Raw genomic sequence first — 24,611 nt, 5'->3', positions numbered from 1 at the left:
GCCACGCGGGCTGTCCGCCAGAGACCCTGCCGGCCTGTCAGGCAACACTGGCTCTGCCACACCCTACCGTCCTTGCCCGTCGTGACACGAGAGGCAGACACGCCCGTGTGAAAAGCAGAACAGAGCACAGAACGAGCCATACTTCACGGCCACAGGTGCCACGTATGTGGGTGAGCCGACCACCACGAGACGGAAGAATAGATGCGGACGCCCTCTCACACCGTGTCATGACAGAGGGACGCAGAGAAGACAGAGGGACGCCCATCCTGAGGCTCAGTGGACGGACCTGGGGGTGACGCCCACCCGGAGGGTCAGGGACACCCCGCCCCCAGTTCACTGTGCGAGGACACACGTGGAACCCCCCGGGGACCATCCAGCCCAACACTGGGGCACGGCCGCCCCTGACCCCCACGACACGGTGACGCCCCTCCGTCTAGGAAGCCATGGGCACACGCGTCCACCTGCCACGTGTCCCCGCGACACCCTGTGACCGCATCCTCCTTTGTCCTCCTGTCCTTGAATAGCAGAGGAACCCGACACAAAGGTCCCACGACCCTGAGGGGGGGCCGACCGCGGAAGCCAACTTCGGGGGACTGAATCCGTCCCCCGAATCCACATGCGCAAGCCTGACCACCGAGGGGGCCCTGGCAGCTGGCAGGGAGCAGATCAGGTCAGGACGGCGGGGCCCACGCAGTGCGTTAGTGCTCTCGGAGGTGTCCCTGGAGCTTCCTGCTCTCTGCCCACAGCCACGTGGGGGCACGGCAGAGGGGACCGTGTGTGGCCCTCCAGAGGCCTCCCCAGAACCCGACCCCGGCGCCCCGTCCCGCTGGCACCGCAGCCTCCAGAACCAGGAGGGAGAAGGGTCTGACGTTTCAGCCGCCCTGTCTGTCCGTGGGGCGTGGGACGACCCAGCCGCCGGCACGTGCCGTCCCCTCCGGCAGCTGCTCACAGGCCACTGACGGGGGTGCAGGACTCCCGAGGAGAGGGCAGCGGTGCCCACGGCCAGCGCGTCCCCGAGGGCGCCCGCCCCTCCAGGCCCCGGCGACGGGGCCTGGTGTCGTGGGGAGCGGCCACAGAGCGCCGCCCGACCTTCCGGAACAGACCGCTCACCTGCTGCAGGCACAGGAGCAGGGACAGCGCGTTGCGAAGCCTGTCATTCTGTCTCGTCCTGGTCATGGTCTCCTTGATGATGTCACCAAAGTGATGGTAATGCTGAGGGCGAAGACAGGCATGCGTCAGCACAGGCACGCGGCAAGCACAGACGCGTCACCACACCGGGTGCCAACGTTGCGAACCCTAAGGACAGCCACGGAGCTCGAACCCCAGGACCTAGATGGACGTGGATCCCACCGGCCACCAGGCCCCGCATCAGGGCCAGCGGGTGGGAGCACGTCCACAGGACCTGGGAAGCCGAAGCCATCAGGCATCAAGGTCCTGGGGCCAGCTGCGCTGCCAGGACTGGCTGGGCCCCGCCCACCGGGACGCTTCCTCCGTGGGGAGGGCAGGGCCACCGGGCACGGAGGGCCGGGAGCGAGGGAGCGAGGCCTCTCGGAGCCACCGTGACGTGCCCCTGCCACGACTGCACCCGCCCGCAGACGCACAGCCACAGGACCCTGCCGTCACAAGATCGGCTGCACGCGGTCTCGGTAGTGACAAAAGCACGAGACTGAGGGAACGGCTTTAAAAGACAGCACGTGATGTCCTGGGTGCAGAAACCCGCTAGACGTCCGGTGTGGGGAGAGACGACAGTGCTACAGAAACGCACATGTGACGCTAACGGGGCCGCGGTCCCCACGCGTGCTGCACTGGGCTCATCCGCAGGAAGTGGTGGGGGCCACGAGAACCGTGCGTCCCTAAGACTGGGCAGCGGCCACCCGTGCTCTCCGTCCGTTTGCAATCTGTCACCCCGACTCTGCGTCTTGCGCAGGAAAGCAGTGGGCGGGGGCTGGGGCGGGGGGGGGGGGGGGGCGGGCAGGAGGGCCCCGGGCTGGGGGGGGGGGGGGGGCAGGAGGGCCGCGCGGGCACCTTCAGGTAGAACTGGTAGATTTCGGCGGCCGCGCTCAAGTCCAGCACGTTGTACACAACGAGCTTGCAGAACACGGCCAGCATGTTCCTCCGGTGGAACAGCTCGTGGAGCTCGTCCGCGTCGTCCTCCTTGTAAATTCTGCTGGGGCCTGGGGAGACAGCACGCGTCGGCCACGTCGGCCCGCGGCCCCCTCGTGGCTCAGCCGTGGGACAGCCGCGTGGCAGGCGAGCAGGGCGCGGCCCGGCACAGCGGGAAGTCCGATCCAGAGGCGCTCGGGGTCCGGGCGTCGTTCCGGGGGCCGGTAGCGGGTCAGACCCGCCACCGGACGCCGTGGCCTCAACGGCACAGAGCCCGTGAGGGCCACAGGGTGCGTGTGTCTCCTGGTCCTGACCGCCTGCGCAGCGCTCCCCCGACCCTTCCGTGACCGCGTGAACACGGGAGACAGACACGAGCGGAGTGCAGCTCATCATCCCGGGTGCAGAGCACCCCACAGTGCCCCACTGTGCCCCACCCCCACCTACCCTTCCGCCCCGGGGTTACCCCCCCCCCGTCCCCCCACCGCGGCCCCCACCTACCCTTCCACCCCGGGGTTACCCCCCCGCCCCCCCACCTACCCTTCCACCCCGAGGTTACCCCCCGCCGTCCCCCCCCCCGCCCCCCCACCTACCCTTCCACCCCGAGGTTACCCCCCGCCGTCCCCCCACCACGGCCCCCACCTACCCTTCCGCCCCGGGGTTACCCCCCCCCGTCCCCCCACCGCGGCCCCCACCTACCCTTCCACCCCGGGGTTACCCCCCCCCCGCCCCCCCACCTACCCTTCCACCCCGAGGTTACCCCCCGCCGTCCCCCCACCGCGGCCCCCACCTACCCTTCCACCCCGGGGTTCCCCCCCCCCCCGCGGCCCCTGGGGGGGCATACCTTCAGACCCCGACTCCTCCAGAAACACGTGCTCCCTGACGAAGCTCAGCAGCTTGCCCTGCAGGATGTGGTCGGGCACAAAGAAGAGCAGCCCCAGGCCGGTGTCCTCGGGCCCCTGGTGGCTCAGGATGAGCAGCAAGTCACACAGCAGGATGAAGGCCTGAGGGGGTGAGGGGGGGACGGGGCAGCCACAGGGGCGTCATGCCCTGCCTGCCTCCGGCTGCCCCCCACAGGCTCCCAGGGCTGGGCGGGACCCAGGGCTGGGCGGGACCCGGAGTGCGGGGGGAGGGGCCAGGCAGCCGGCCCCTCGAAGACACCCCCCGCCTCGACCCCACCCTGCCCGTGACACAGGGTCCAGCGAGACCAGCACACGGGACGCTTGGTGACGTCGAAAAGCTGCCGTCAGCCAGCAGCGCACAAGGCTGACAGCAGAGTGACACGTCACACGCAGGCGGGAAAGACAGCCGCACGCACGCAGCCTACGGTAACAGACAGCCACAGACGCTGCAGACCGGAAACGCAAATACACAACCGTGTGTGACCATCCCTGACACGACACGCACACGAGAAAGAAACTTAGGACACGCGTGTGACAAACACAACATACGGACCAGACACGACACGCACGTGACACAATCCAAAGCACGCAACACACACACGAGAAACGCACCACGTGCAGATGACAGACGCGCCCGAACGCACAACACGCGGGCAGCGACACACACGGTGAGCGGAAACGTCTGCCACTGCAGGCTCGCGACCAAAACCCGCAGCGACCAGGGGGCGCGGACACACAGTGTGACGGGGAGGGGGTCGCGAAGGACGGAGCTCGGAGCCGGGAAAGGAGACTCGGGCCCTGCTCCTCGGCCAGCGGTCGGCCGCGACACGTATCTGAGACAGCGACGGGGTCGCTCTCACAGGCGCACGTTCGCACGCGCACCGGAAGGAAGCAGCAGGGCCCTGAGCACACACGACACGCCGAGCACAGTGGCTTGTCCTGCGTCACGAAGCCGTTAGAACCGCCTCCCCGCAGACGTGACACCGCCCTAAAGACTCTCCGCGTGCAGAAGTTGCCCACGCTCGGCGTCCAGGGCCCCACGCAAAACGTGCGTACCGCACGTAACCAGGGGGCGCGCGCACGGTTTACGCGAACGGGACGTTCACGCGCGTTCATGCACGGAAGCGGACGCGTCACCGTGCGAGATGCGCGGTACGACGTGGAAACGCCGTCACCGAAAACACAAACAGGCCCCGATCCGCACGGGCCTCTCTGCCGCCCCTCCCCTTGTTCGGCCGCCCCGGGACCCCGCCCCGCGAGGGTCCCGGGGGACGCACCCACCTTCTCACTCAGCACCTTGCTCTGGTGGCTCAGGTACACGCGGCAGGCCACGCAGAACTTCATCAGCCGCCTCCGCAAGTCCAGGAGCGCGTCCTGCCAGACAGCGAGAGGGCAGGGGCCGCGCGTCAGGGGAGCCGGCCCTCCAGCCACAGCCTGACGCAGACCAACTGCCATCGTCACCCCCACGACCCCCCAGCCCCCTCCCCCGTCTTTACCCCCGTGTCCCCCCCCCAGCAACCGCCTCCCCCTTCCCCACCTCCCACTGTCCCCTTCCCGCACTCTCTTCCTCCCCCAACCCCCTTCTCGTCCCACTGTCTACCTCCCCCAACCCCCGTGTCCCCCTCCCCTACCTCCCTCTGTCCCCCACACCCCTCCCCACCTGCCATCCTCCCGCATGCTCCTCTTCCCCCCCCCCACCCCTCCCCGCCCGTCCTTCGTCATGAGGAATTAGGGCTGAACGTTTCCAGGCAGCCATAAATACGGGCCCAAAGCACGGCTGACTTCAAACTACCCTTGGTTTGGCCAGCAACCAAGGTCAAGGGTCCCAGCCAGCAAACACGGGGCAGGTGCTCACAGACTATCTAAACCTAGCTCCCTGTGGCGGGCGGACAGGTTGGAGGGCCGTGTCGGCCGGGGCCCAAGGTCAGCTCTTGGGTCAGATCCCAGGAGCCCAGGCCTGACCCCAGGGTGACACACGCTAGGCAGTGGTGGGGGCGGATGCCTGTCGAAGTGGTGACCCTGTCCCGTCCCCAGCCTGCCGCATCCGTTACAGACAACTGGAGTCCACGTACCCGCACCTGCCGCCCCACCGCCCCTCACCTACCTACACCTGCGCCTACTCCCCCACCGCCCCTCACCTGCCCACACCTGCCCCCACCACCACCTCTCACCTACCCATACCCGCACCGGACCCCTCCCAGCCCCTCACCCACCTGAGGCGGCAGCCGGTCCGTGGCTGCAACGATCTGCCACAGGAGCGCATAGTAGGTGCACTGCAGCGCACAGTGGATGACCTACGGGACACAAGACCTGTCACGGAGCTGGGGACACGGACAGGATACCCCCCTGCGGACGCTCCTCTGCACAAGACCCCGAGCCCTCACCGGGACCTGCTTCCCGCCCGGCCTCTCCCCCCACCCCCAGGACCCTCCTCCCCAGGATCCCTCCTTCTCCCCCAGGACCTCCCGCCTCCCCGCACCTCAGGACCCGCTCTCGCCCCGGCACCCTCCTCCCACCGGCGCCCTCCCCTGACCCCGTGGCCCTCACCTCGGTGGGCATGCTGCCCTGGTGCCTGCGCAGGGTCAGCAGACTGTCCATCTTCTCGTACAGGTTCCAGCTGCTCAGGTCGTGCGTGCTGACCAGAAACGGGGCTCTCAGGGCCCACCTCGACCCGGGACCCCAGCGTCCCCAAGGTGAGCCGCCCACGCCCGGTCAGCAGCCCCCGGAGCCACAGGACCAACTCCCGGCAGACCGAGGGGCACCTGCCCCAGATGGCCGAGGCGGCCCCTCCGGGATACCACGGCGCGGGCGTGGCCAAGGCGGTCCCAGCTCCTGCACACGCGGCTCAGGGCCCCAGACGGGCAGGACGGGCTCCCGGGGAATCCGCAGCCACCCGGCCCACCCCGGGGACACCCCTGAGGCTCTGAACCCCCCTCGCCTCACCCGGGACACAGGAACACAGCTCAGAGTGAGACACGTTGCTGGGGGGTCACGTGTGCCCCTGCCGAGGGGGCCGGCCGTGTCACCCCACTCACCTGTAGAAGGCCACCAGTCTCCGCAGCGTCGAGCAGATGCGACCCATCTCGTGGTGTCCCAGGAACTGGCCTTGTTTCTACACAGCAGGGAGAGAGCAAAGGGGTGGACGCCTGACACGCGTGTCCCGGGCGGGGCTCCTGGGGCCCCGGGCCGTGGCTTCGAGCCGGCCCGCCACCCTAGGAGCCTCCTCTCTTGCTACTTCCTGGAAGGCGGCTCTTTAAATTCTCGGATCGGGACGTGGTACCCCAGGCCACTCTGCCTCCAGCCTCGCAGAAAAGGGGGGGCAGGGTGGGACAGTCCCCAAACGCGTGTGCGGACCAGAAGAACGGAAACGACCCGAGATCCGCCGTCTCCCAGCACTTCAGGCGCGGCCCCGTGAGGAACCCGCTACAGGAACTAGATTTCCCACTTTGCAGCGGGCAGAACCCACAGGGGAGCGTGTCGCTGACCCCCCAGCCCCCCCCCCCAAATTCATGGCAGGCCCTCGGCTGGGGGCCGCAAGAGGAACCGGGAGCCCCGCCTGTGGCCACGGGTCCTCAGAAGGAAAGTGCCCAAAGCGGGGCTGAACACCTGGTCCACAGGTCACGTGGCCCTCGGCGCATCGGCGCCAATAAAGTTTTATCGGCACACGGCCCAGTCAGGTGATACGTGCGCGCTCTCGGACTACCCCCCCCCCCCCCCGGGAACAGGACGACCCCCCAAAAGTGCTCGCGACGTGGCGCTTTACAGAAACCCTCTGCCCGAGCGTACGCGAGCCACGGCCTCAGTCAGACTGGGTCCTCTGTGGGCTCACGGGGCTCCCCTGGGGGAAAGTGAGGCCCATGTGTGACCCCCCCCCCACATCTCCCCACTCCCAGGGGACAGAAGCCCCCACCGGAGGTGCGGCGTGAACGGCAGGGGCGCAGAGAACCCACCCTGCGTCCCCAGAGACCAAGAGCCGGTCCCCGGGTTCTCTGGGCCGACCCCCAACAGGCGCCCCACAACGAAACGCCGAGGGCTGAGGCCGAGCGTCCTCGCCGGTGCGTGGCCCGCCTCGGTGGAGGTCTCCCCACCCCGCGCGACCCGCCGACACCCCCGCGTCCCGCGCCCCGCCCCCACGGCCGGCACCTCGTGCTGGAGGAACACGTCGAGCAGCGGCGTCAGCGCGTCCACCAGCATGTCCACCAGCCGGCTGCAGGCGGGGGCGGCCTGGCAGTGGGCGGAGCCCCCCTCGCGGCAGAAGGCGCCGTAGGCGCGGGCACAGGCCTCCAGCACCGCCACGTCCGAGTGCCGCTGCACGAGGCAGTCCAGCTCCAGCAGGGCCGAGTCCAGGTACTGCGGGCGGCGGGGTGGGGGACAGACGACCGCTCGGGGACCGTGGCACGGGGCCGACGGGAGAGGGCGGGGCGGGGGAGGCGGGGGGTCGGGGGTCGTGGCACCGAGGGAAGGGTCGGGAGGTGTGGGGTCATGGCAGCGAGGGGAAAGGTCGGGGGTCATGGCACCGAGGGAGAGAGGTCGGGCGGTCGGGAGGTCGGGGGTCATGGCACCGAGGGAGGGAGGTCGTGGGGTCGTGGCAGTGAGGGGAAAGGTCGGGGGTCATGGCACCGAGGGAGAGAGGTCGGGAGGTCGGGAGGTCGGGGGTCATGGCACCGAGGGACAGAGGTCGGAAGGTCGCGGGGTCATGGCACCGAGGGGGAGAGGTCGGGGAGGTCATGAGATGAAGGGGGGGAAGATCTGGGGTCGTGGGGTCATGGCGTCGATGGGAAAGGTCTGGGGTCACGGGCCATGGCATTGACGGGAAGGGTCGGGAGATCGTGGGGTCATGGCAGTGAGGGGAAAGACGGGGAGGTCATGGGGTTCAAGGGGGAAAGATCCGGGGTCAGGGGATCATTGCACCAAGGGGGAGAGGTCGGGGAGGTCACGAGGTGGAGGGGGAAAGATCCGGGGTCAGGGGGTCATGGCACTGAGGGGAAAGGTCGGGAAGGTCATAGAGTCAAGGAGGAAAGTGCCGGGGAAAGGTCAGGCTATTGAGGGGGAAAGCCTGGGGATGCCTGGGTCAAGGGGAAAGGTCATAGTTCAGAGGTTTGAGGGATAAAGGGCCAGGAGGAAGGTCAGAAGTTAGGGGAGGCAGTCAGGAGCCAGAAGAAAGGGCCAGGTGGGGTCAGTGAGGGGGACATGGGGCCAAGAGGAAGAGGTCACGGGAACTGTGAGTCTAGGTGTCTGGACCCTCCCACCACTATGGGTGATGGCTGCGGCTGCGGTGGGGACAGCGTGGGCGGAATGTTCCAGTAGCCGCCTGGGCCCCCAGGGTCCCCCTCAGATCCCACCTCTCCTGCCCCCCGCCCCGACCGTACCCACACGCAGGGCACAACACACAAGCTCCCGGGGGCTTTACCAGTTTCTGTGCCCACGGTCACCCTGACGACCAGACCCCAGGGCGCCACCCAGAACCAGGCATCTGACCTTCACGCAACGAAAACTCGAGACAGTGGTCGGTGCCTCTGTCTTCACAGCCCTGCCGGTCCTGCCCTGTCATCGGGCCCCACCACCCACCTCGAGCTGCAGGGAGGCATTGGCCAGGTGACCCAGACACCCCCAGACAGGGCCCGGGCCACCGCCCTGGACAGGGGGACGGGCCACCAGCACAGACCAGCACGAAAGAGCAGCCTCGGAGGCGTGACGCCCCAGGCCTCGGGAGGATGGCGGGACACAGGGACAGACGATGTGGTGGCCGCCGTGCCCCACGCCTGAAGCCTGGGGAGGGGGAAGGCGGCCCCCACGGGCAGAACGCAGGGGGGAGGGGCGGAGTCCCATGACTCACCGAGCCCAGGCCGTCCTTGTCATACACGTCCAGGTTGCAGTACTGCGGGATCTGCAGGAGGGGCGTCACCTTCTCCTTGTCCGCGGCAAACTGCCCACAGAGCAGGTGTGAAGGGGGCCTTCCTGGCCTCCCCGCGCCCCCGCCGCCTCCCTGCCTCGGGACCTTCCCCGCTCCACACCTTGGACAGCAGCTGGGGCAGCACCTTCACAAAGTGTCGGCTCATGCTGGCACGCTCACGCCAGCGGCGGGTCCCGTCCACCTCCCTGGCGGCCTGTGGGCAGAGCGAGCGTGGCCTGAGCCCACGGCCGGCCCGTGTGAGTCTCACGGTGGCCCTGGGACCGGCCAACACGGGCCCAGATCACACCCAGGCAGCACTGCCCCCACATCACAGGTCTGGCTCCAGATTGCTACTCGGGTTTGGTTCCAGATACGCTAGTTCACGTGCGCGGAAACCATCAAGAAAAACTGAGTCGTCTCCCCCCAGTTCATGCCCTACGGCGCACCCTCATCCGGTAGGACTGGGGTGTCGTTAAAAAGAGACATCAGAGAACAGAGCCAGACACATGCACAGGGGAGAACATGACAGCCACATGAAAATAGAAGCAAGGACAGCAGGGATGTGGCCAAAAGCCCAGGGATGCCTGGAGCCCCAGAAGCTGGAAGAGGCAGGAAGGACCCTCCCCTGGAGCCTCTGGAGGGAACACAGCCCTGCCTGGATCTCCGTGGTCCTGCCCTGCCTGGATCTCAGTGGCCCTGCCCTGCCTAGATCTCAGTGGCCCTTCCCTGCCTGGATCTCAGCGGCCCTGCCCTGCCTGGATCTCAGCGGCCCTGCCCTGTCTGGATCTCAGGGGCCCTGCCCTGCCTGGATCTCAGCGGCCCTGCCCTGCCTGGATCTCAGTGGCCCTGCCCTGCCTGGATCTCAGCGGCCCTGCCCCTCCTGGATCTCAGTGGCCCTTCCCTGCCCGGATTTCAGTGGTCCTGCCCCGCCTGGATCTCAGTGGCCCTGCCCCTCCTGGATCTCGGTGGTCCTGCCCTGCCTGGATCTCAGGGGTCCTGCCCTGCCTGAATCTCAGGGGTCCTGCCTCTCCTGGATCTCAGTGGCCCTGCCCTGTCTGGATCTCAGAGGCCCTGCCCTGCCTGGATCTCAGTGGCCCTGCCCTGTCTGGATCTCAGAGGCCCTGCCCCTCCTGGATCTCAGTGGTCTTGCCTCTCCTGCATCTCAGGGATCCTGCCCCGCCTGGATCTCAGTAGTCCTGCCCCTCATGGATGTCAATGGCCCTGCCCCACCTGGATCTCAGAGGCCCTGCCCTGCCTGGATCTCAGTGGCCCTGCCCTGCCTGGATCTCAGTGGCCCTGCCCTTCCTGGATCTCAGTGCTCCTTCCCTGCCTGGATCTCACTGGTCCTACCCCTCCTGGATCTCAGTGGCCCTTCCCCGCCTGGATTTCAGTGGTCCTGCCCCGCCTGGATCTCAGTGGTCCTGCCCCGCCTGGATCTCGGTGGCCCTGCCCCTCCTGGATCTCGGTGGTCCTGCCCTGCCTGGATCTCAGGGGTCCTGCCCTGCCTGGATCTCAGTGGTCCTTCCCTGCCTGGATCTCAGTGGCCTTGCCCCTCCTGGATCTCAGTGGTCTTGCCTCTCCTGCATCTCAGGGATCCTGCCCCGCCTGGATCTCAGTAGTCCTGCTCCTCATGGATGTCAATGGCCCTGCCCCACCTGGATCTCAGAGGCCTTGCCCTGCCTGGATCTCAGTGGTTCTGCCCTGCCTGGATCTCAGCGGCCCTGCCCTGCCTGGATCTCAGTGGCCCTGCCCTGCCTGGATCTGGCTGGCCCTGCCCTGCCTGGATGTCAGACTCCTCTTCTCCAGAGCGGGGGCAGGACGCCCAACCCCTGTGGTCCTAGGTCCCCCCGGGTGTGATCTTCTGTCCCAGCAGCACCAGAGAGCCACACAGAGACGATTCGGGGGCTGGCTGACACACTGCCGTGTCCGGTGTGAACCAGGCGGGGGGACTGTGGGGTGCCCCCCCGGGGAGGCGGACGGCCCACACGGGAACAGCTGGCAGAGGGCTGGCAGCGGCATGAGGGGCGGGCAGGAGCTGGGAGGCACGGTCAGCGAGACCTACCTGGGTGGCCGGGAGCCCCGCCCGCAGAGCCAGCGGCCCAGTGAGCAGCTAGCACCCCAAGCACAAGGCAGCAAGCGATCGCGCGGCCGCGCGGGTGGGGGTGGGGAGCCCCGCGAGCCCGAGGCCGCGGCGGGCACCCCCAGAGCCCCGGCACTGACAGCAAGGGCGCAGCAGCCACAGCGCAGCGGTCAGCACAGGGGACGAAGCGCATCCGGGCGGGGGCGGGGGCGGCACTGACTCTCTTGCCCAGTTCGCGGCCAGCAGGGGGGTGGCCCTCTGCGGCCTGTCGCACGGCGGCCACGAGGATCTCGATGAGGACTCTCTCCTGCTGGCTCGTCAGCGCTGCAAGGAGACGGGGTCCGGTCAGCGCCCTCCGAGCCTCACGGGGACACACGGCGCTCTGGCCGCTGCAGGGCTCTGAGGGGCCTCGGGGAGCCCGGCGCGGGGCGAGCGTGGTGGGGCCCCCGGGCACAGCCACAGGCCGACGGCTCGTGGGCTCAGTGACACACACACCAGAGCCCCCGGGGCCAGCCCTCCGCTCAAACCGCACTCAAAGGGACCCCCTGTCACCCGTTCAGGTCAACGTGGGACCTGGCGCTGGCCCGGGCTAGGACAGACGCACGCGTCCTCAGGGCAGCACCCGACGGGACCGCAGACCGGGGTTCACCTGGCTTTGCCCCAAAATGCTAGGACGCAGGTCTAAAACCATCCAGCTGACCACACGTCTCCTCATGGAGCGTTCTGCACTGGCTTTCGCTCCAAAGTCACACCCACGCGAAGCCTCACAAAGGGACCTTTGGGAAAATCGAATCTTTGCACATGTGATTAAATGAAAGACCCAAGACGAGGTCAGCCTGGATGAGGGTGGCCCTAACCACAGTGACAAATGTCCTTATAAGAGACAGAAAATGACACAGACACAAAAGAAGCCCTGTGGAGGCGCGGGGACAGACGGGAGGGCCACAGCCACAATCCCAGGGACGCCTGGAGCCCCAGAAGCTGCAAGAGGCAGGAAGGACCCTCCCCTGGAGCCTCTGGAGGGAGCACAGCCCTGCCTGGATCTCCGTGATCCTGCCCCTCCTGGATCTCAGTGGCCCTGCCCTGCCTGGATCTCAGCAGCCCTTCCCTGCCTGGATCTCAGGGGCCCTTCCCTGCCTGGATCTCAGTGGTCCTGCCCCTCCTGGATCTCAGTGGCCCTGCCCTGCCTGGATCTCAGGGGCCCTTCCCTGCCTGGATCTCAGTGGCCCTGCCCTGCCTGGATCTCAGGGGCCCTTCCCTGCCTGGATCTCAGTGGCCCTTCCCTGCCTGGATCTCAGTGGTCCTGCCCCTCCTGGATCTCAGTGGCCCTGCCCTGCCTGGATCTCAGTGGTCCTGCCCCTCCGGGATCTCAGTGGCCCTGCCCTACCTGGATCTCAGTGGTCCTGCCCCTCCTGGATCTCAGTGGCCCTGCCCCTCCTGGATCTCAGTGGCCCTGCCCCTCCTGGATCTCAGTGGCCCTGCCCCTCCTGGATCTCAGTGGCCCTGCCCCTCCTGGATCTCAGTGGCCCTGCCCCTCCTGGATCTCAGTGGCCCTGCCCCGCCTGGATCTCAGTGGTCCTGCCTCTCCTGGATCTCAGTGGTCCTGCCCCTCCGGGATCTCAGTGGCCTTGCCCTGCCTGGATCTCAGCGGCCCTGCCCTGCCTGGATCTCAGCGGCCCTGCCCTGCCTGGATCTCAGTGGTCCTGCCCTTCCTGAACCTCAGAGGCCCTGCCCTTCCTGAACCTCAGAGGCCCTGCCCTGCCTGGATCTCAGCGGCCCTTCCCCTCCTGGATCTCAGCGGCCCTTCCCTGCCTGGATCTCAATGGCCCTGCCCCCCCCCCTGGATCTTAGCGGCCCTGCCCTGCCTGGATCTCAGCATCCCTGCCCCTCCTGGATCTCAGCGGCCCTGCTCTGCCTGGATCTCAGCATCCCTGCCCCTCCTGGATCTCAGCGGCCCTGCCCTGCCTGGATTTCAGTGTTTCTGCCCTGCTTGGATCTCAGCGGTCCTGCCCTGGCTGGATCTCAGGGGCCCTGCCCTGCCCGGATCTCAGGGCTCCTGCCCCTCCTGGATCTCAGCGGCCCTTCCCTGCCTGGATCTCAACGGCCCTGCCCCTCCTGGATCTCAGTGGCCCTGCCCCTCCTGGATCTCAGTGGCCCTGCCCCTCCTGGATCTCAGTGGCCCTGCCCCTCCTGGATCTCAGTGGCCCTGCCCCGCCTGGATCTCAGTGGTCCTGCCTCTCCTGGATCTCAGTGGTCCTGCCCCTCCGGGATCTCAGTGGCCTTGCCCTGCCTGGATCTCAGCGGCCCTGCCCTGCCTGGATCTCAGCGGCCCTGCCCTGCCTGGATCTCAGTGGTCCTGCCCTTCCTGAACCTCAGAGGCCCTGCCCTTCCTGAACCTCAGAGGCCCTGCCCTGCCTGGATCTCAGCGGCCCTTCCCCTCCTGGATCTCAGCGGCCCTTCCCTGCCTGGATCTCAATGGCCCTGCCCCCCCCCCTGGATCTTAGCGGCCCTGCCCTGCCTGGATCTCAGCATCCCTGCCCCTCCTGGATCTCAGCGGCCCTGCTCTGCCTGGATCTCAGCATCCCTGCCCCTCCTGGATCTCAGCGGCCCTGCCCTGCCTGGATTTCAGTGTTTCTGCCCTGCTTGGATCTCAGCGGTCCTGCCCTGGCTGGATCTCAGGGGCCCTGCCCTGCCCGGATCTCAGGGCTCCTGCCCCTCCTGGATCTCAGTGGCCCTTCCCTGCCTGGATCTCAACGGCCCTGCCCCTCCTGGATCTCAGCGGTCCTGCCCTGCCTGGATCTCAGACTTCTGGTTTCCAGACCTAAGACAGGATGGACTCTCATTTAACTCCTGGGTTTGAGATCATGTGTCACAGCCAGCCTGAGAATGTCACACATGGTCTCGTGCCTAGTCTGTCATGTCCTGGAGCTAGCCCTATGAGCCCGGGCATAGCAGGAGCAGGCCCACAGTCAGAGCCAAGAAACACAGACCACACAGCTGGGCCCCAGAGATTTCAGTCAGAGGAAAGGAGGCATCCCCATGACAAAGACACAGGCCCCTTCAGGGACCCCAAGGAGCACGGTCAGAGCTGCGGGTCGCTCCAGGAACGTGACGGGCCTGGGCTACCTCATAAGTGGCACCGGGACTCCTGGCTGTGGCCGACGACACCTGTGTCTGCCGAGGGGAGTTTGGCAGGGAGGACGGGCTGTCTCCTGGGCCTGGAGGGGCAGGCGAGGGCACCCCAGCTGCTTGGGGGCTCATCCGCTGGGCACTCTGCCCACCCTGCACCCTGACTCTGGGGCCCAGGCTTTGGGCTTCCGTGGCTCCCCAGGCTGATCCTCTTATGGGAAGTCAGTCTGTGGCCCTCGTCCTGTGGACCCCACACTAGAGCCCTGTGACACCCCAGCCTCGAGGCCTGAGGACCCCTCACCGCGGGAAAGCATGGGTATGCTCCCCAAGCAGCCACTCAGGGAGCGGGCGCAGCACAGGAGGCTCGACAGGGCTGTGTCGCTGCCTGTATGGACAGACGCTTGGCAGGACGGAGGCCTGGGGGGCAGTGGGACATGGGGAGGAGGGAACAGTGAGACACCAGGAGGGGACAGCAGGACACAGGGGGGCACAGCAAGTCACAGAGGAATAGGGATGTCAGGACACGGGACAGCAGGACAGGGGAGACAGCAGGACACGGGGGACAGTGGGACACAGGGACAGCAGGACACAGGGGACAGAGGGACACGGGGGCAGCGGGACACAGCAGTCGGTGGGTCACAAAGGAACAGGGATGGCAGGACATGGGGACGGCGGGACACGGGGACAGCGGGACATAGGGGGGCAGCAGGACAAAGCAGCCGGTGGGTCACAGAGGAACAGGGACGGCAGGACACGGGGACGGCGGGACACGGGGACAGCGGGACACAGGACAGCAGGACACGGGCGGAAGGACACGGGGGACAGCAGGACATGGGGGACAGCGGGACACAGGGACGGAAGGACACGGGACAGCGGGACACGGGGGCAGCGGGACACAGCAACCGGTGGGTCACAGAGGAAGAGGGACGGCAGGACGAGGGGATGGTGTGCCTGGCAGGGACGGCCGGGAGGCCAGCGGGATCGCTGGCCCCCATCCACGACTCAGAGCCGGCCTCTGGCCACGCTCACCTTGGCGCCCGCCACGTGGCTCCAGCAGCAGGGCCGTCATGCACTCCCAGTTCCGGACCAGGGCGGGCGCCGCGTCCCACAGGCCGTCCACCAGGTATGGGACGTGTCTGTGGAACTGACAGGGACGGGCCACACGTGTAAAGTCGTGACGACGCGGGAGGAAAGACAGGATGATGTTACAGGAGCACGCGATACGTGGCACGGGGGACGCTGAGGACACAGGGCACGTGTGATGACACAGGCAGGGGGACGTGTGGGGACGCAGGGGGACACATGACAACACGACGTAGAAGGAATGCGTGACAAGGGCGAGGAGGATACGTGACAACATGGGGGGGGACACATGACGACGGGGGACGTGTGATGACACAGAAAGGACACGCGACGTGAGGGGCGTGTGATGACAGAGGGGACTCGTAATGACACAGGCAGACACCTGATGACACAGGGGATGTGTGACAACCAGGGGTGGACACGTGGTGACACCTGGTGGAGGGGACACGTGAGGACATGGGCAGGAACGGCCCCCTCCCCGACCCACCCATGTGGTGGACACGTGAGGACAAACGGGGACACCCACCCAGAGCCCCGACGCCCGTGTGCCCACGGCAGGCGTTCACACAGGAAGCAAGTCCCGCGTCAGCCCGACACCGGACGCGGGACGCGGCACGGGGCGTGGGACACGGGACGTGGCGTCCAATGTGGGCTGCAGGACACGGGTCCAGGTCCCTCCCGCGACTCGGACAACCCGGCCCCGGGCCCTGTGCTGCCACCCCCTCACCTCGCCCTGCAAGTAGAAGTCGATGAGCGTTTTCATGTTCTGGATGTTTCTGTCAAACTCGTCGGGAGGGTTTTGACCAAAGAAACCTTCTTGAGGCGGAGGGGCCAGGAGCCTAGTGGGATCAGAAAGCGCGACCCCTGCATCAGCCTGGCCGGGGGGCTCCCCGCATCTGCTGGTGCCCGAGGCCCTGTGGCTCCCTGCACGCACACGTGCGACGCAGTGAGCTGGGGAGCAGGCACGCCGGGAGGCCGCGGGCGCAGGACACGGCCCAGGGAGGAAAGCTCTAGAATGACTTCTGTCTGTCCGACCCACTGCCAGCTCAGGCCAGCACTGCAGCGGGAACAGACAACAGGACTGCCCCCCGTGGCCGCACGCCACACCCCCAAAGGACGCGGACCCTCGCCTGAATGCAGACCCATCAGGGAGGGCCCAGGACAGGACCTCGGGCTGGGGGGGGGGCCTCGAGGGGGCCTCTACCTCCTGGTCAGACCAATGCGGGAAGGGGCGCGCCTGTGACGCGGATCAAGTCCATCTACCCCAGCCACGCGCGTCCTTTGCGCTGACGTTTCCATCCATCCTGTCCTGTGCCTCGGGGCCCACACCTGCTGTCCTGTGCGAGCCCCTGCTCAGGGCCCTGCTGTTCCCCTGGTCCCTGGGGCCTCCCGCTGCCCCCACCCTCCTCCATCTGCGACTCCACCTGGCAGGACGCGGGACCCCCCCCCCCCCCGAAACATCACGGTGACATCACAGCCCTGGAGACACCGTCACGTGTCCCGGCCTTACCTCTTACAGATGAGCTCGCCGGCGGCGGTCGCCATGGGCCTGTAGGCCGCGTACACGAACTGGAACAGGAAGACGTACTCCATGGATGAGAACACGCCCACGTAGTGCCTGAGGGGAGACGCGCGTGAGTCCGGGGCCCGTGCACGCGGGACACGGCCACAGGCGCCTGTCCTCGCGGAGAGCGAAGGGAGGCTCTTCGCTAAATCGAGGGCCCCAACCTCGGCTTCCCCTAGACGTGCCCCCCGCCCCTGCAGTTCCTGCCGGACCGAGCTCCCCTGGGGCGGCCCACGTCCCAGGAGAGGAGCTGAGGCCACGCGAGAAGGACCCACGTGAGCCAAGAGGACGTGAGCGGCCTCCTGGGAAGGCCTCCCCCCTGCAGGGCCTCCGTGTCTGGGTTCCTTCCCCTCCAGCCAACTGCTAGCCCCAAAGGAAGGGAAAACCACTCTGTCCTCTCCCACGTGTGCACCTGAGCCACCTGTCACCTGACCCTCCCCAGGAGCAGTGCTCTGGACTCCAAGCAGGCAACCGAGAGGGGGCGCACACGCAGGGGCAGAGGGAGACCCCGTGGGGGCCCACACGCAGGGGTGCACATGGAGAGGCGGCGGACGACCCCACGGGCATGCACACGCAGGGGCGCATACACAGGGGTAGTGGGCGACCCCGCAGGGGCGCACACGGAGAGGCAGGAGGTGACCTTGCGGGGGCGCACACGGGAGGGGCGCATACGGAGAGGCAGGAGGCGACCCCGCGGGGGCGCACACGCAGGGGCGCATACGGAGAGGCAGGAGGCGACCCCGCGGGGGCGCACACGCAGGGGCGCATACGGAGAGGCAGGAGGCGACCCCGCGGGGGCGCACACGCAGGGGCGCATACGGAGAGGCAGGAGGCGACCCCGCGGGGGCGCACACGCAGGGGCGCATACGGAGAGGCAGGAGGCGACCCCGCGGGGGCGCACACGCAGGGGCGCATACGGAGAGGCAGGAGGCGACCCCGCGGGGGCGCACACGCAGGGGCGCATACAGAGGCAGCAGGCGACCCCACGGGGGCGCACTTGGAGGGGCAGCGGGCGACCCCACAGGGGTGCACACGCAGGGGCGCATACGCGGGGGCAGCGGGCGCACACACTGGGGCGCATACGCAGGGGCAGCAGGCAACCGCGTGGGACGCACACGCAGGGGCAACTATGCAGGGCCAATCACTGATGCGCAGCAGGCGGGCACACAGGGGGCGACCATGGACAGGAGGCAGATGTCCACAGGCACCCATACTGGGAGCAGTCAGGGGATAAGTGGGGGACACCCCTGACACCACCTGGGAGGATGTCACCAGTGTGACCCTTTATCCAAACGCATCCAGTGAACCCGCGTGAGCAGAACACAGCGATGTGCAAACACAGCCGCAGGGACGTTCCCACACCGGCAGAAACACAGGCAGGTGGCCTCCCCGCCTCCCGGTCTGGGCTTTGAACGGTGGTGGACGACCTCTGATGCCTGGGGGACAACCCCGGGGGACACCTGCGTTTGTCCTCGGGGTTCTGGGCACACAAGGAGCACCCTTGGGGGGTCCAAGTCAGCCCTGAGCTTGACTTGTCCAAGTCAAACCCCAAAGCCGCCTGGTTCTGTGCAACGTGGGGCACCCGGGCTCTGCCCACGACCGAGCCTAGTTAGCGGGTGCCCACCCACGACTCGGAACGTGGCTGCGGCCCCAGGACCTGGGAGGGGGACTGCCCAGGGTATGAAAAGATGGACGCCTCCGCTGGGAGTCAAGCCGGGCCACGTGAACTGCCTCCACGTTTTGTTAGGCGGACCTTCGAGTGATTAGATGGGGCCCACCACACTGGGGAGGACAATGTGCTTTACTGAACTGGGGATTCACGTGTTAACCCATCTGGGGAGCTCCTCACAGATTTTCTGGAATCACGTGGGAGCTGCCCCCTCCAACCACGTCACCAGTCAGACTGACAACACGGCATCACCCATCGACACTTCCTCGTGAGAGCGTGGCTTCTGACCGTCGACTCATCACAGACCGTCACTGACTGCAGGAAGCCAGACACACGTGGTATGCCACGTCAGAGCCTGTTCCCTGTGTCAGTGTTCGCTGGCGGGTGGGGGGAGGGGGTGGGGGAGGGGGCGGCTGGGGAGCAGACGGGGGAGCTCAGGTCCCCACCCGGGGGGCTTTTGCATACACGTGTCGGAAGCCACACGGGTAAGAGCTTCTCCAAGTCAGTATCAGGGGACACGCGGCCCCGCGGCCCGCCTGCAAAGCACCCTGGACAGGAGTCCACACGCGTTCGAGAACTGGGTCACTGACCCAGATCGTGGCACTTGTGTGGGCTGGCTCTGGCCAGACGGCTCCCTTGTAAAATACGCCACCTTATCACCCAGCCACTGCCCTTGGGCGGTGGCGCAGTACGGGTGGGTGCTGGGTGGTCCCAGCCACTGGCGGGACCTCCGCGCAACACACGGGAAGTCTGGTGCTCGTGCTCGTCCCCGTCTCTGGCTGCGACAGCCTCCGTCCGTCTGGGCCGCGTCGGGGTGCACACCCAGGAAGGGTCGGGCACCCACCAGGGCCCCACTCCGTCCTCCGCACAGGGCGGACAGACGGCACCACGCTGGCCTTCAGGGCACGAGACGTTCCCATGGCACCAACCGCGGCATTTAGGCGTGGAGGCCCAGTGGGAGGTCACGTCCCCATGTCCCCCGTTCCAGAGACGTCTCACATCAATGTCTGACACCTGACTCGACGAGGCGGCTGTCACCTGCAGTGTGTATCCAGCCCAAGTGCACGCGGGGACCCGGGAGCTTCCAGAAGGTTCTGAGGACCTGGCCGGGTTGCAGCTGCCTCTTGTACACCAGCACCTTGGCCCCATCAGAGCCCCTGATGCAGGGCAGTGGCAGAAGGGACCCCACAGGGAACCCCCGAGCCCACGAACAGGAAGCCAGGTCCCGACAAGCCCTTGCGTCGCATCGTACGCAAGGGCGCCGGCCACAGAGATCTCCAACTGAGCAGCGGTGCAAACACACCCAAGGATGCGAGCTGACCATCACGCGGCTACGCCGGGGGGGGGGGGGGGTTGCACACCAAACACGGTCACCCCGCGGTCCGCCAGCGGCACACGCGGTCACTGCGCGCCCAGCGCACCCGGCCCGCCGCCCACGTGGCCTGGAAACGCGCTCTGGACGCAGGATTCCGCACGGACGCATGGTTCCGCACGGACGCAGGGACACGCACAGACACGCACGGACGCACGGTTCCGCACGGACGTAGGGCTACTCACTCGGATATAAGCCGCAGGAGCTGCATGCACTCGGACGTGATCTCCGGCTGCCTGTCCTGGGTCATCGACAGGATTCGTTTCTAGGGGAAGCGAGAGAACACAACAAGCCCGCTTGGTTCCGGCACCGTGGATGGAGGACGCGGCGGGGCCGGGCCGTCCCCTCGGGCGGGCGTCCCGCACACCGTGAGGGTCATCGGGCCGCATCCCTGGTCCCCGCAGACGCCGGCAGCGCGCACACAGTGATGTCACACGGTGGTGACAACCACGTGTCCCCAGAGTTTGAGCGTCCCCAGGCGTCAGCCGCTGATGTGGACCCACGGGGAGACGGAATTCCTCGGCACAGAAATCGGGAGGCAGGAGCCCTGGAGCCTCGAGGCTGCCGGGAAACGCCCCTGACCACGCCGAGTCTCCGGAAGACGCCAGCCACCTGCGCACCCAGCCCGTGGGGACATGAGCTCCGCAGGACATGTGCGCCTCCCGCCCGAGCTTCCGCAGCCTTTCTCTCCTACGTAGGTGACTTTGCACGACCCTTGCGCTCACGAAGGGGCCATGGCTCCCGGTCGGTGCACAGGTTGGGCACTGCGCTATCCTCCATGGGGACTCACCACCACCTCCCGGAGGCCCTCCGTCCGTCCCCACCCCCCCCCCCCCGTGGACACTAGAGTTCCCCCCTGCACACTTCTAACTGCCCGCGTGGGTCTCCTGCTCACGCCCAGCGGGGGACCCGGACAGGGTCAAGGAAGGCTGCTTTCTCCCACACGCCCCCAGAGGGGGAGACAAACTGCTGGTGCCCCTCCCCCCCCCGCCCCGCCCCGCCCCGCGTCGCTGGCTGCACGTTCACTGGCACCGACGTGGCCCGACCTCTGCTCCCAAGCAGCCACGGGGCCGGTCCGAGTCCCCGACAGCCCTGCCCCGCGGTGGGGAGTCCTCGCCGAGCCCTGCCGTCCATGTCGGGCAGTGGGGCCTCACGCAGCGTCCCGCGTGGTAGCGCGGCCCCCAAATTCAGGAACAGGTTGAGTACAAGTTCACCGTGGGCTCCGGCCCGCATCGTCCCGGGCACTTGCTTCGGTCGCACCGTCCCTGAGCGGCCCTGCACGCGGGGCACGGAGCCTCGCAACCCAGCGACAGGAGTGTGCCTGCGTCGGGACGGCGGGCGCTGACCCTTCCCGCTCCCACACCCGAAAACTCCCGCCAGCACGCGACTGTACCCCCCGGGGTGTGCCCACGCTCCGCCCCTGTCACCTGGTGCGCTCTGAAGCGCGGGCGGTTTTGCCCCGACGGGCCCCGGGGGGAGGGGGGGGGGGTTCCGGTTCGCGGTCGCAGGACGCGGCCCCAGGCAGCGGGCGGAGACGTGGCCGGGGGTCCGAAGCCCCGCGAGCGGCAAGCGGCTGATGGCCGCGGCCCGAGGTCCGCACGTCCACGGCGATGCTTCGGGTTGGCGCCCCCGGCGGCCAAGACGCAGAATCTCACTCACCTTGAACTTGTGGAAGAAAAGGCCCAGCTTCATAGCCGACTCTCTCTTCTCGTAGAGCGCCTTCAGCGCCAGGATGCACTTCATCCGCACGCTGGCGTCCTTTAGGACAGACAAACGGGGCCCGGTCACCACGGAAGGGCGGCCCCCCACCAAGACTCCCCCATAGACACACCCCTCGGGCCCTGGGCCTCGCCTTCTGCGTGGGCTGTGCGTGTCGGCAACCCCCACGCGGCCGGCAAACACGCCCGCAGGGGCGGCACGGCGCGACCCATGTCCTAGGTTGAAGCCCGCACCCCCAGGACCTCAGGATGGGACCGTGTGCCCCTGGGGTCGAAAATCAGCGGATCAGGAAAATGAAGCCGCTAGAGGGAGCCCTGGTTCCATACGACACCGTCCTAATGAGAAGACTGAAGCAGCAAACGGACCTGCACAGAGCACGACAAGCAGAGGGCACAGGGAGGAGCGCACGTCCCACACCCAGGAGCGGGGATCAGGAGCACACAGCCTCAGCCCTGCATGGACCCCAAACCCCAGCCTCGGCCGAGGCTCAGGCCCACAGACTCAGCCCTGCCTAGAACTCAGGCCCCCACCTCCACCCTTCTGGATCTCAGACCCCGAGCCTCAAACCTGCCTGGATCTCAGACCCCCAACCTCAGCCCTGCCTGGATCTCACACCCCCAGCCTCGGCCCTGCCTGGACCTCAGACTCCCAGCCTCCAGACCTGCCTGGATCTCAGGCCCCCAGACGCAGCCCTGCCTGAATCTCAGGCCCCTACCTCAGCCCTGCCTGCACCTCAGACCGCTAGAATCAGCCCCGCCTGGATGTCAGACCCCCACGTTCAACCCTGCATGGATCCCAGACTCCCGAGCTCAGCCCCCACTTGACGTATAGTCCCAGACTCAGCCCCGCTTGGATCTCAGACTACCAGCCTCAGCCCTGCCTGGATGTCACCCTCATGGCCTCCACCCTGCCTGGATCTCAGACTCTTGGTCTCTGCCCAGCCTGGATCTCAGACCCCCCAGACTCAGCCCTGCCTGGATTTCAGGCCCCCACCTCAGACCCCCAGGATCAACCCTGCTGCCTCAATCTCAAACCCCCAGCCTCGGGAAAGCTTCAGGGCCCCAGACTCGGCCCTACCTGGATCTCATGCCCCCCCCCCTCAGCCCTGCCTGCACCTCAAAACCCCCAGGATCAACCCTGCCTGGATCTCAAAACCCCAGCCTCAGCCAAGCCTCAAGCCCCAGCCTCAGCCTTGCCTGGATCTCAGGCCCCCACCTCAGCCCTGCCAGGACCTCCGACCCCCCAGGATCAGCCCTGCCTGGATCTCAGGCCCCCAGCCTCAGCCCTGACTGGACATCAGACCCCCAGCATCAGCCCGGCCTGAATCTCAGGCCCGAGCCTCAGCCCTGCCTGAGTCTCAGGCCCGAGCCTCAGCCCTCCCTGGACCTCACAATCCCAGGATCAGCCGTGACTGGATCTCAGGCCCCCAGCCTTGGCCAACCCTGGAACTCAGGCCCCCAGTCTCAGCCCTGCCTGGACCTCAGACCCCCAGCCTCTGCCATGCCTAGATTTCAGGCCCCCACCTCAGTCCTGCCTGCACCTCAGACCGCTAGGATCAGCCCTGCCTGGAACTCACACCCCCAGCCTCAGCCCTGCCTGGATCTCAGACACCCAGCCTGGGGCCTGCCTGCATCTCAGACCCCTAGCCTCAGCCCTGCCTGGCCTGCCTGGACCTCAGACTCCCAGCCTCAGCCCTGCCTGGACCTCAGACTCCCAGCCTCGGCCCTGCCTGGACCTCAGACTCCTAGCCTCGGCCCTGCCTGAATCTGAGACTCCCAGCCTCAGAACCTCCTGGATCTCACACCCCCAGCCTCAGCCCTGCCTGGACCTCAGAGTCCCAGCCTCGGCCTGCCTTCATATCAGGCCCCCACCTCCACCCTTCCTGGATCTCAGATCCCTAGCCTCAAACCTGCCTGGATCTCACACCCCCAGCCTCAGCCCTGCCTCGACCTCAGAGTCCCAGCCTTGCCCCTGCCTTGATCTCAGGCCCCCACCTCAACCCTTCCTGGATCTCACACCCCCAGCCTCGGCCCTGCCTGGACCTCAGACTCCCAGCCTCCAGACCTGCCTGGATCTCAGGCACCCAGACGCAGCCCTGCCTGAATCTCAGGCCCCTACCTCAGCCCTGCCTGCACCTCAAACCCCCAGCCTCAGACCTGCCTGGATCTCACACCCCCAGCCTCGGCCCTGCCTGGACCTCAGAGTCCCAGCCTTGGCCCTGCCTGGACCTCAGACCCCCAGGATCACACTGCCTGGATCTTAAACCCCCAGCCTTGGACGAGCCTCAGGCCTGCAGCCTCAGCCCTGCCTGGATCTCAGAGTCCCAGCCTCCACCCACACCTGGATCTCAGCCTCCCCGCCTGGCCCTGCCTGGACCTCAGACACCCAGCCTCGGCCCTGCCTGGATCTCAGACCCCCCAACCTCAGCCCTGCCTGGACCTCAGACACCCAGCCTCAGCCCTGCCTGGATCTCAGACCCCCCAACCTCAGCCCTGCCTGGACCTCAGACACCCAGCCTCAGCCCTGCCTGGATCTCAGACCCCCCAACCTCAGCCCTGCCTGGATCTCAGACACCCAGCCTCAGCCCTGCCTGGATCTCAGCCTCCCATTTCTGCCCTGCCTGGGCCTCACAATCCAAGCCTTGGTCTTGCCTAGAAGTCAGACCCCAGCCTCAGCCCTGCCTGGATCTCATACTCCCAGCCTCAGCCCTGCCTGGATCTCAGACTCCCAACCTCCAGCCCTCCCTGGATCTCAGACTCCCAGCCTCATCCCTGCCTGGATCTCAGACCCCCCAGCCTCAGCCCTGCCTGGATCTCAGACTCCCAACCTCAGCCCTGCCTGGATCTCAGACTCCCAGTCTCAACCCTGCCTGGACCTCAGACTCCCAACCTCCAGCCCTGCCTGGAACTCAGACCCCCAGTCTCAGCCCTGCCTGGATCTCAGACCCCCTGCCTTGGCCCCACCTGGATGTCAGAGTCCCTGACTCAGGCCCTACTGGGCCTCACACTTTCAGCCTCGGCTTTGCCTGGATCTCAACCTCTCAGGCTCAGCCCTGTTTGGAACTGAGACCCCCAGCCTTCACCCCTCCTGGATCTCAGAC

The 24,611-nt window shown here is 67.2% G+C and overlaps 1 protein-coding gene across 1 annotated transcript in view; it reads right to left on the bottom strand.

Moving 5' to 3' along the window:
• LOC123595188 (cohesin subunit SA-2-like) overlaps positions 1 to 24,611 on the bottom strand; it is a 48,876-nt gene that overhangs the window by 7,231 nt on the left and 17,034 nt on the right. The window contains exons 7-22 of the mRNA XM_045472561.1: positions 21,452 to 21,550; positions 19,978 to 20,057; positions 16,698 to 16,805; positions 15,915 to 16,026; positions 15,134 to 15,248; positions 11,196 to 11,299; positions 9,017 to 9,109; positions 8,839 to 8,928; positions 7,146 to 7,352; positions 6,038 to 6,114; positions 5,550 to 5,637; positions 5,216 to 5,296; positions 4,284 to 4,376; positions 2,945 to 3,104; positions 2,026 to 2,174; positions 1,111 to 1,212 (exon numbers count right to left, since the gene is read on the bottom strand). Coding sequence (XP_045328517.1) covers positions 1,111 to 1,212; positions 2,026 to 2,174; positions 2,945 to 3,104; positions 4,284 to 4,376; positions 5,216 to 5,296; positions 5,550 to 5,637; positions 6,038 to 6,114; positions 7,146 to 7,352; positions 8,839 to 8,928; positions 9,017 to 9,109; positions 11,196 to 11,299; positions 15,134 to 15,248; positions 15,915 to 16,026; positions 16,698 to 16,805; positions 19,978 to 20,057; positions 21,452 to 21,550 — 1,758 coding nt within the window. The remainder of the gene's footprint in view (positions 1 to 1,110; positions 1,213 to 2,025; positions 2,175 to 2,944; positions 3,105 to 4,283; positions 4,377 to 5,215; positions 5,297 to 5,549; positions 5,638 to 6,037; positions 6,115 to 7,145; positions 7,353 to 8,838; positions 8,929 to 9,016; positions 9,110 to 11,195; positions 11,300 to 15,133; positions 15,249 to 15,914; positions 16,027 to 16,697; positions 16,806 to 19,977; positions 20,058 to 21,451; positions 21,551 to 24,611) is intronic.

The sequence above is a fragment of the Leopardus geoffroyi genome, chromosome X (genome assembly GCF_018350155.1).
Source record: "Leopardus geoffroyi isolate Oge1 chromosome X, O.geoffroyi_Oge1_pat1.0, whole genome shotgun sequence".
Lineage (NCBI taxonomy): Eukaryota > Metazoa > Chordata > Mammalia > Carnivora > Felidae > Leopardus > Leopardus geoffroyi.
Note: the sequence above shows the minus strand (reverse complement) of the source record. Positions and strands in the feature narration are given on the sequence as shown.